The sequence below is a fragment of the Canis lupus genome, chromosome 32 (assembly GCF_048164855.1).
Source record: "Canis lupus baileyi chromosome 32, mCanLup2.hap1, whole genome shotgun sequence".
In the NCBI taxonomy this organism is placed as follows: domain Eukaryota; kingdom Metazoa; phylum Chordata; class Mammalia; order Carnivora; family Canidae; genus Canis; species Canis lupus.
Genome location: NC_132869.1, coordinates 12,389,758 through 12,401,128, shown reverse-complemented (window position 1 = coordinate 12,401,128; position 11,371 = coordinate 12,389,758). Strand labels below are relative to the sequence as shown.

Genomic DNA, 11,371 nt, shown 5'->3' with positions numbered 1-11,371 from the left:
AAAGGCAGGCGCCAAACCGCTGCGCCACCCAGGGATCCCCCGAAATCTGCATTTTAACAAGCATCCCAGGTTATTCTTACCCAGGTGACTTCATGGATCACACCTGAGAAACGGTCTAAAACAACTGAGACGTATTCTCAAACTATTAACTAGAAAACCAAAAGTGGTGGCTGATTATTTTCTCCCGGTCTCCATTTAGACCTGTCCTTTTAACCTGAAAAAGAGAGAGCTAGGAGGTAATGATAACTCCTTTGCGTGTCAATATGTGGTAATTAAGTTGTAATAATGAAGATGAGATTAAATCTTCAATTTTACATTAAATCAAATAAAGAAAAATACGGGCCAGAGGCCTTCCATCGATCCAGAATTTGGCGGAGGCAGTGTGAAGTAGAAGCACCTCCCCAAGTAAATTGGAGTCTCCTTCCCCTTATTCAAATCTTGTCAGTCGGTGAGTCAAGGTCTCTTCACTAATAAAACGAAGGTAAATAGCCGCCTGCCAGCAGGTAGAAAGAACCTGCCTGTCAACTTTCTGCACTTTTGTCCCCAGCCCCATAAGGCTGGGAGGAGTAGACTTCCTGGGAGACTAAGCAGGAGCCTCCGGAGGCTCACTTTGCCAGCTCAGATTTGCCCGGAAGTGGACGCCACCTGGACAGAGGTGGAGCCCCGGCGACCTAAGGGGGCCCCTCGGGTGACCCGGCGGAGCCACGCTCGGGAGACACCCTTTCCCCCGCCCCGTCCCGCGGAGAGACTCCGTCATCAATAATTCATTAAGAACCTCCTCTCCATTGGCTGACGCCACCACCCGCGCTGGCCGCGGCCCAATGAGGAAGGACTTGAGCGAGCCTTCTGAATAGTGAACGAGCTGCCGTGACGTAGCGCCCAGCGATTGGCTGCGACGGCGCGAGGCGGGGCCAGCTCGGGCGGCGGCGAGTGCGGCCGGGACTGCTCAGTGCGAGCCGGGGAGGGCCGAACCCGGAGCGGGGTCTGACCGCGGGGTCTGACCGCGGGGCCGACCGGAGGGGGCGGGCGCCGAGCGCGGCCCGGCTGCAGGATGTTCAGCTGGATGGGGCGGCAGGCGGGCGGGCGCGAGCGCGCGGGCGGCGCGGACGCGGTGCAGACGGTGACCGGCGGCCTGCGCTCGCTCTACCTGCGCAAGGTGCTGCCGCTGGAGGAGGCGTACCGCTTCCACGAGTTCCACTCGCCGGCGCTGGAGGACGCCGACTTCGAGAACAAGCCCATGATCCTGCTGGTGGGCCAGTACAGCACGGGCAAGACCACCTTCATCAGGTAACCCGCCCCCGCCAGGGACCCTGCTCGCACCACCTGGGTGGAGGCGGCCCTCCCCAAGCGTGCGTGGGCTCTCGCCAGCCTCCCGCCGCGCTCGGACATCCTGCGGCCCCGCTCCCCACCCCCACCCCCGCCCCCGTGCGGGATCCCCTCGCGGCTGTTTCCCCCTCCAGCACGGGCGTGACCTCAGGTCGTCGGGTCCCAGCGCCGGGAGCCCGCAGCCTCGCCCCGGGGCGCGGCAAGCCCTAGGAGGGGCTGGCCCTCCCGACGCAGGCAGGCAGGTCTCCGGAGCCCTGTCTCCGTGTACTCGGAGCCCTCCTTCTTTGCTCTTGGCGAAGGGCTCTTCCGACTGGGTTTGTCCTGTCACCCTGGCCTGGGGACCCGGGGAAGGGAGGGAGGAAGAGGGAGGCTATAATAAGCATCTTCTTGATGAGCGAGTGAGGCCTAGGGCTGGAAATGGGGACGGAGGTGTGTGGGATCCGAATGGGCTATTGAGTCATAGTTGGAGAATTAAGCCCCGAGCGCATAACTATTTATTGAATGAATGAATGAATGAATGAATGAATGTCAACAGTAGAGGGTGTTTCCAGTGCTCCCTTCCCTCGAGGTAGGTCCTCGTACGCCACCCCCAGCACAGTGCTGGGGGGAGCCGGTAAGAGGCCGCTTTTATTCAGCTCTTGCACAGCCCCGCCTTTATATGGAAAGGCCGTAGGAAGTTTAACTGTGTTGCAGCCCCAGCCGGCGCCCCGTGGAACTAAGGGGGAGTGTCATATTACTGTCCGTTAGTTTCCATTTCTTAGGTGGGTCATTCCCTCCTCCCTTGACAACTGAAAATATTTGTCAGGCTTCCTCTGTCTCCAAAAGCAAACAATTACTGTGCATTTACTAGGGTTCAAATCATATGGTTTCCTCTGAAGTGATTTTTGTTGGGAAATAATTTACATTGAAACAAAATGCTTTTTGAAGAAACCCTGTTCCTTTTCTAAAGCAGAAGTAAGGCACTTGGAAGACTCACTTTCTTTCGTTAGGAAACTTATTTTCCTGGGTTTAAACCCTGTGTCACTTAAAGTGACTAATCATTAAAGGTTTTGGTCTAAGGCTTGGGAAATTGTAACGATCTCTTCATCATTGATGTTCAACAGGTGTTCAGAAAACTGCATCTATATTTGGATATATGCCATTTCTATTAAGCAGCGTCCTCCTTTTCTCCATCCTAGTGACCTAAATAGTTCCTACAAATAGAGTAGTTGTCACTACAGGAAATGTGTTCAATTCAGACGTGCAGATACACTATGAATGAATTCAGCAAAGCAAACACACTAGATTGAAATATAGTTCCAGATAGTGAAGTGAATGTGAAGGAAGACTGAGAGAAATAATTTAATTTTTAAATTGACTGATTTGGTGCTTATTAATTAGGTGAAAAACGTATTAAATATATTACTCCAGACACTCAAATCATAGAAATGTTACAGTAACTGTTACCTTGAAAAATGACAGTACCTTTAAGGTCTCAGTAATAACCAGTTTTTAAGTACATGGGATAATGGAGTATTGTGACCAAGTGGTACAAGAGTGGGAGGTGGGCCTTTTGAAATACACAGATAAAGGATAAGAAGCTGGCATTGTCATATTTATTTGTTTATTTTTAATTTTGTTTATTTATTTGAAAGTGCACAAACTGGGGAGGGTCGATGCCAGAGGGAGAGGGAGATGCAGGCTCCTCACTGAGCAGGGAGCCCAACATTAGGCTCTATCATGATCCAAGCCCAAGGCAGTCACTCAACTGACTGAGCCGCCCGGGCATTGTCATAATTATAATCACTGCAGACATTAGCAGGGGCATGCTCATAGTCCCTTGGGCTGTTCCTCCTGTCTGTCTTTGCCACAGGGCTTTACTGTGCTATGTGTGATTAAGGAGTGTTGTTGCTGCTGTACCCACCTGGATGTGATGTGGCCATCTCTGCTCACATAGCCTCACTCTTCTCCCTTTTTTATCATTTGTGGGCAGCTTTGTGGAATGGCTAGGCATACTTTTAAAAAAGATATTGAGATTTGACTCCTGGCATCTTTATCCAAATGGACCATTTCTCGGTAGGCACTGGAGCCATGGGCAACCTCAGGGTGAGGGAGTAGTCTCCTTACCAAGAAGTCACTTGCCCTTGAGACCTTCCCTGGCCTAAGTGATTTTGTTCTTAGACAGTGGGCACAAAGTGGACCTGTTAGGTTAGAAGGAAATCAAGGTGGACAGGAAGCTTGGTGAGCCGCCAGAGACCGGAGTTTGGTTTCAGAGTGGAGCTGGGAGGAACAGACTTAATTCCTAAGAGGAAAGAAGCCCCAAACAAAAAGGCAGCTACCCTCTAGAGCCTGCCCTGAAACTGAAAGCAGTGGAGTTAGCCCAGGTTGCTGGCCATCCTGGATTCTGCCTGCATTTCTCTGAAGCTGGTTGGTGCCTTGGTTGTTTGTTTCTAGGCACTGAGCACTAGAAGTTCATACTTGGCTATGGGGTGACTTACATAGTCAAAGATTCCCATCCACCTGGCTTCTTGTTTATACCAAGAGGTCACTGGTAACACAGTCTGCACTGATAGGAAGGAAACTTCTCTCATTCTAAAGCCAGTCAGCAAGGCCTTTTGTATACACTGCATACTTTTTAAAATATTTATTTATTTATTTATTTATTTATTTATTTATTTATTTATGAGAGACACAGAAAGAGAGAGAGAGGGGCAGAGACACAGGCAGAGGGAGAAGCAGGCTTCATGCAGGGAGCCCGACGTGGGACTCGATCCTGGATCCCCAGGATCAGGCCCTGGGCTGAAGGCAGCACTAAACCGCTGAGCCACCCAGTCTGCCTGGCAAGCTGATTCTAATATTCCCTTGGAAACGTGAGGGATCTAGAATAGCCAAGACTGTCTTGAAAGAGAACAAAACTGGAGTTCTCCTACTTTCTAATTTCAAAGCTTGGTACAAAGCTACAATAAACCAGACAGTGTGATAGTAGCATAAGAATAGACATAAAGACAGAATAGAATTAAGAGTACAGAAATAAACCCATATGTCTGGTAAACTTGGTTTTCCAAGAGTTCCAACACAATTCAATGGGGGAAAGGACATTCTTTTCCGCAAATGGTGATGGACAACTAGATATCCACATTGCAAAAGGAATAGAGAGGGACTACTAATGGGTACAGAGTTTCTTTGGGGGATAATGAAAATGTTCTGAAATTACTAGAGGTATCAGTTGCACGACTTTGTGAAAGTACTAAAAACCACAAAAGTGTACCCTTTAAAAGGGTAGGTTTTATGAATTTTGTCTCAATTCAAAATATAAAACAATTCAGCCTTCCAACAGTTCAGCATCCTGTGATTTCTTTAATTTCCATAATTCTGCAATGTGCCAGTCAGATAATTTCTGCATCTGTATCCAATAATTTAAAATAAAAAGGATTGCCAGAAAAAAAGGCAAACCAAAAATCATGGAAATAAGCCAAAAGAACACATGGACAAAAGGAACTAAGGAGTATAGCTGAGGAAGAAAGGGAGTACAGGGGCACCTGTTAAGTGTCTGACTGTTGGTTTCAGCTCAGGTGGTGATCTCAGGCCATGAGATCGAGCCCTGTGGCAGGCTCTGCTCTGAGTAGAGTCTGCTTAAGGCTCACTCTCCGTCTCCCTCTGTCCCTCCCCACTGTTGGATTTCTCTCCCTCCCTTTTTCTCCCTTCTTTCTCTCTAAAATAAATCAATAAATCTTAAAGAAAGAAAGAAAAGAAGGAAGAAAGGAAAGGGAAGTACAAATAGCTATCACACAATCCCTATATTTTCCCCCCGTATATTCTCGTCAATGTATAAATATGTTCATTCTTCCTGACATTCAAATTAAGCTAGTAAAATCAAAGTATAATATTTTCCTATAAAATACTTGATAAAGTAATTATGTTTTAAAACTTTAAATATTGGGATGGTGGCTCAGTGGTTGAGTGTCTGACTTTGGCTCAGGTCATGATCCTGAGGTTCTGGGATTGAGTCCCGCATCGAGCACCTGCTTCTCCCTCTGCCTATGTCTCTACCTCTCTCTGTGTCTCTCATAAATAAATAAATAAAACCTTAAAAAAATAATAAAACTTTAAGTATCATTTAAATATAGTGTAAATGGGGGGAAAGAGGACACAAGCTCCATATGCAAGTGTGGAAACAAGGCTTATGGACAGTATGGAGTATTAAGAAGCTTGTAAGCAGGGATCCCTGGGTGGCGCAGCGGTTTGGCGCCTGCCTTTGGCCCAGGGCGCGATCCTGGAGACCCGGGATTGAATCCCACATCGGGCTCTCGGTGCATGGAGCCTGCTTCTCCCTCTGCCTGTGTCTCTGCCTCTCTCTCTCTGTGACTATCATAAATAAATAAAAATTTTTAAAAAATCTCTTTAAAAAAAAAGAGGCTTGTAAGCAGGTTGGGAAGGTGAAATTGCCTCAGCCAAGAAAAAGGCCTTTTCCGGTTTGAGCAGAACAAGAAAAAGAATCAGGAAGTGATAAGCCCACTGCTCCAGACTCTTGCTGTAGCCTTTCCAGGAAGCAGAACTACTCAGCTAGTATCATCGTCTTTTCTCCTTTTCTCTCAAAAGCAAACAATCCAGAGATGTGAAAGGGACCCCAGCCAGGTGGGAGGGTGTATGAGAAACCCCCCAAGGGCTGCACAGGCATGGCCCAGTAAATACCTGGGTGTAGGGTGGGAGTAGATGGCAGGGCCAGATAGCAAGAACTTATACTTGTGCTCCAAGAGCTGTCTGGTGATTTTTAAGAAGTGATGAGAATATGAGGAATATCAGAAAATTTGAAGCAGGCCAATGTCCCAGTTTTCAGAAAAAAGGGGGAAATAGATTCTATTAAAGAACAAAGCTCCACTTCATTCCTTTGGTAAGCCATAGACTCTGTTATTAAAATGACGAGAAGCGAGGGTACTCACCAGGAAGCAGCCTGGTTTGCCCATTAAAGAAAATCCCATTAAGAAAACACTGTGGGCCCAGTTGGGTGGTTCTCACTGTCAGCCTGGCCTTGGAGCCCCTGAAAATGATAGTCTTCTCTGCCAAATACCATGCCCTTTGTAGATCTTTCTGAAATGTTGAAATACTTAATTTTTACAGAAGAATGGACTATCTGTAATATGCAATATAAGATCATACTAGTATACCCCAGCATCTGTTTATTCAAATAATAATTGATTTCTGGGAAGGGTCTGGCTATCCCAGAACTTAGAGTTTCATGGGGAATATGGATAAGAATCCACAAGCCAGTAGGGCTCTGGGTGACAGGAGCTGTGACCCTAGAAGCACAGGGTGGGATGGGGGCATAGGAGGGACCATTCCTTCAGTCTGGAGGGTGGAAGAGTCCTCCCTGATGACACAACCTAAAAGCTGATCTCTGAGGAATGAGCCAGAATTAGCTGCCCAAATGAGACCAGGAAATGAGGGCAAGAAGTCATGATGAGGCCCAGGTTTCTTGGATAACTGGGTGGGTGGTGGAGCTATCCACTGAAATGAGGGACACACAGAGAGGAAGAGTGGGGGCATAGTTATGAGTTTAAATTTAAGCCCATGTTTGAGTAGACACTCAGGTGTAAAGTCCAAAAGGGGTTGGATATACAGGTCTGGAGTGAGAGGAAGACGAGCTTGTGGAGACCCAGGGACAAGTCACCAGAGAGGTGCAGTAATGTCACAGGAGGATGGTGATTTAGAGCCATCATAGGGCTCTTTTGGTTGTAACAAACTCAACTGAAGAAGGCTTAAGGAGAAAGGTACATTATCTCATGATTAGACCCTGATCAGACCAGGGTGTCCTGGCTTGAGGCCTGGCCTAGGACCCCCAGTGGTGCCATCTGGTCTCTGTCTCTCAGCTCTGCTGCCTTCCCTCATGTTGGCTTCCTTCTCAGGCAGTTGCATCTCATGGATGGGCAGGTGGCCATCTCTGACTCCAGACTCACCTTCTGCCAGCTAAGCAACCCCAGTGGGGAAAAAAGAGAACCTCTTCCCAACCATTTCCGCAAAAGTCTTAGGTTTGAGTGTCAATAGTTAGACCTTGGCCGTTTACCCATCCTGAACCAATTCCTTGAGCCAGGGGAATGGAATACCCATGCTTGCAGTGGGTGGACAGCCCCCAAGCCATGTGGTAGCTCCTCAGGGTGCTGCTATCAAAAAAGGAAAAATATTTGCTAAATAGGTGAGGCATCAGGTAGCCCCCACAAAAGTCAGGGAAAGAGGGAGCATGGTCAACAGGGCCAGATACTTCTGGGGAAAAGGTTGAAATGGATCCATTGGATTAGCCATCAAGAGCCAGGATGACCTCAGCAAGAGCCATGCCAGTAAGTGGTGGTGATGGAAGCCAGGTGGCGGTGGGTTGAGGAATGAGTGGGAGGTGAAGCGTCAAATATAGAAAACTCTTAGCAGCTGGTTACTGAAGGGAGGTACTGTGTCCTGGTGACAGGCGTTCTGGGGAAATGGGGAAATGTGGATGGAAGGGGCCCGTAGACAGCAGCTTTTTAACCTAAGAGGCAGGCCTCGGAGCAGGGGTTTGGGGGCTCCAGGGCCAGGTGGTACGGTGTGGGTGGCAACAGTCACGCAGAGAGACCCTGCAAGACGGCCTCTTGTCCACTTACTACATCACCTGCCTGATGGATGGGAGTAATGTCACAGGATTAGTAGAAGTATAAGGGGAGATAGGTTTGGGTTTTTTTTTTTTTAATTATAAAATTCTCTTCTTTAACTCACATCTAGAAGTTTACTTCTAAAAGACTTTCAGTATACTTTTCAAAACCTTGGAAAATTATGAACTAGAAAGCCATGGTTCCTGGATCTGGCTGTGGGTCAGAACCACTGGGAGCCTGAAAAGAGATTTCAAGGCCTCAATCCCAGACCTCCTGAACCGGAATCTCTGTGGGAGAAGTTCAGAAATCTGGTTTTGGTTTGGTTTTTATAAACCACCTCCCAGAGTCATTCTTAGGTAGCCTCCCCCAGGAAGTATTTAGGAACGATTGATAGAGGAAAGTTCATGATAGTTGAATCTTTTAAGCACGAAGCGGGTCGGCCTCAACCCAGAAGAGAAAGGCTCGCTTTGGTGGCCCTTCCATCACATGTGGTCCAAGCTCCATCTGTTCACATTCTTAGTGAATGACCTAGATGAAGACGTAGAAGTCATGCTTACAAAACTGGGAATTATGCAAAAAATGCAATTTAATAAACAGCCTTTTTCATTTAATATGATATGATGAACTTGTGTCATGAAGTAATCTTCAGAAATAGCTTTCATGACTGTATCCTAGTCTACCCTGCAGCTTGGAACATTGTTTCTAATTTTATGCTGTTATCTATAATATTGCAGTGGACATTCTTGGCTGTAAACCTTTGTCTCCTTTTTTTCCTTAGAATAGTATGAATTACTGCATCAAAAGGTATAAATATTTTTCAAGTTTATGTATATTGCTGATTACATATATACATACATATGTATATATATTTTATATAAAATAAAACATATATTTTATCCTGAATATATATATATACATATATTCCTTTTCAGAAAAGTCATTCCAAATTAGATTCCTACCACAGAGTCTAATATGAGGATCATGATTTCACAAACTGTCAGTAAAACTATGTATTATTATTTAAAAACATAAGTGTGCAGGAAAAAAATTTCTTTTAATTTGCTTTTCTTTTCCCTTTTACTGTGAAGTTGAACTTACAAAATATGTAGCTGTCATCTGTTTCTTTGTGAGTTATCTGTGAACTTTGTCCCAATTTTCATTTGGAATATTAGTCTTTATGTTGTAGGTGTTTAAATATTTTGCTTAATAATGTTTGTCAGTCTTTTGTCATAATTATTATTTTTCCAGTTTGAGGTTTGCCTTTTTAATTTTTATGATAATTTTTTGTCATGGAGATATATTTAATATTTGTGAGCAACTCTTAATATTTCTTTCCTCTTGGATGATGTCTTTTATGCCTCTAGAAAATCCTTAAATATTACGGAATCCTTAAGTTTAAAAAAATCTTTAAAATAGTTAACTTTTGGGGGCACCTGGATGGAGCAGTAGGTTGAGCATCCAACTCTTATTTTCAGCTCAGGTCATGAACACAGGGTCATGAGATCGAGCCCCTAATCAGGCTGTGCACTCAGTGTGGAGTCTACTTGGAATTCTCTCTCTCTCTCCCTTTCCCTATGCTCTCCACCTTTGCATCCCCCCCGCCAAATAAATAAATAAATATTTAAAAAATAAAATAAAATAGTTAACTCTTTAATCTACTTAAAATCTCTTTTGAAAGTATTCATTTTTTGTTTTTTATTTTTTAGCACTATTGAATAATCCTATTTTTTCCGCTACCACATGAGGCTTCTTCATATGCTAACTTATTAAATATTAGAATCTTTTGGAACCTTTCTCTCCTGTCATATTGCTCTGTTGGTAGATTCTTATGCCCACATCATACTCTCTTAAGGACTGTTACTTTAAAACATTCTTTAATTCAGTGGTAACACAGACCCTTCTGATCTCACTTCTCTTTATTTTGCAAATACTGTCAATCATCATTTCCTGTTATTCTTTCAGAGGAACTTCAAAATTACTTCATTAGATTCTTCTCAGAAAATACCATTCGGATCTGTTTATATTGGAATTGCACTGTATTTTGGTATTTGTTCTTTCCAGAACACAGTATGGCTTTAACTCAGACCTCTTGTAGACCTGAGAAAGGTGTTTGATTTACTTACATAGGTTCTACATACTCATATTAATGTTTTTCCTAGATATTTTATAATCCTTCACTCTTGTGAATCAGATTTTTTTTCCTTTTTATTTTCTAGATGGGTATTGCGAGAATGTGAGATAGCTAATGATTTTTAGGCATTTCCATTTTGTATCTGCTCATTTGATTCAAGTTACTCTGAGAGCTTTTCAGTATTCTTTTGGATTTTCTAGATAGACAGCTATATCAATGACATTCATGATCACTTTGTTTCCTCTTCTGCTTCGTATTTGATTGTACTGGGAAGTGATCATCTACATCAAGCTTTTAATTGTGACAACAGTGCTTTTGTTATTTCACTTTAAGATATGTTACCTACTAGTTTAATATTTTATAAATTAATCACATTAAGAAATTATCTTTTTATTACTAGTTTAGAAGAATGTCATTGGAAAAAACTAGAACAGATGTCGAGCTTCATTAAATGCCTTTTTACTTTTTCCTTTAACCTGTGTTCTGTGGAAGGTAATTCTGGGAGATTGTTAATAGATGTTTAAAAAGGGTCCTATAGTTAAGGCACTTGGGGAAATGTGTTCTGTAGCCTTATCATGACGCTTGCCAGTGTTCCCAGATCAACCTAAATTCTGTTGTCTGGTTCATAAAGTACAAGTCCTCACTTAATTAGATCTTCATTGCATGAGCAAATGAATGATTAGAGAAATTAATGGGGCTATAAAAAATTGGGAAGCATATTGCCATGATTCCAGTGAACTTCCTCCCCCTTTCATCTCCTTCCTTTCCTTTCTCTTTCTTCTGGCCTCCTTCCAGAATAGCATGGAAGGCAGAGTGGAGCAGCTCTTGGTACTGGCACAGGTTAGACACCACTGTGCCCTAAGCACATCTCAGCCCTGCATGATTTAAATGCCATTCATAGCTGGAAAAATAGAGCTGTGAAAAGGCTTTATCCAGCAAATTCCAGTTTCTTGATCCCATAGGCTAATGTAGATTCCATAGTAGGCACAACAGTTTCAAAGACGATGTCACTTGAACAAGCAGCCATGGCCATAACATGTCTGTGATTTAACTAAGGGAAAAATAAAAATGAAAATAAAAGTTAGGTTTCACACTTAAGGAAGACATTGAGTTTAAAATGCAAGTGAAGCTTGACCTTAGTTTTTCAGCAACTCAAAGATTAAAATTTTAAAGAAAGTGAGATATTTGTGATATTTATCTCAACATTATTTATAAGAGCAAGAAATGGGAAGCTATTTAAATGCCCAAGAGTAAGGAAGTAGCAAACTAAGTTATTAGATATTCATCTTAGAATAGTCTGCAGCCACTAAAAATTGTTTTC

General features: G+C 43.9%; 1 protein-coding gene across 1 annotated transcript in view; it reads left to right on the top strand.

Annotated features, from left to right (window-relative positions):
- The first annotated feature begins 962 nt into the window (after positions 1-962).
- EHD4 (EH domain containing 4) overlaps positions 963-11,371 on the top strand; it is an 81,060-nt gene continuing 70,651 nt past the window's right edge. The window contains exon 1 of the mRNA XM_072808641.1: positions 963-1,287. Coding sequence (XP_072664742.1) covers positions 1,052-1,287 — 236 coding nt within the window. The 5' untranslated portion in view covers positions 963-1,051. The remainder of the gene's footprint in view (positions 1,288-11,371) is intronic.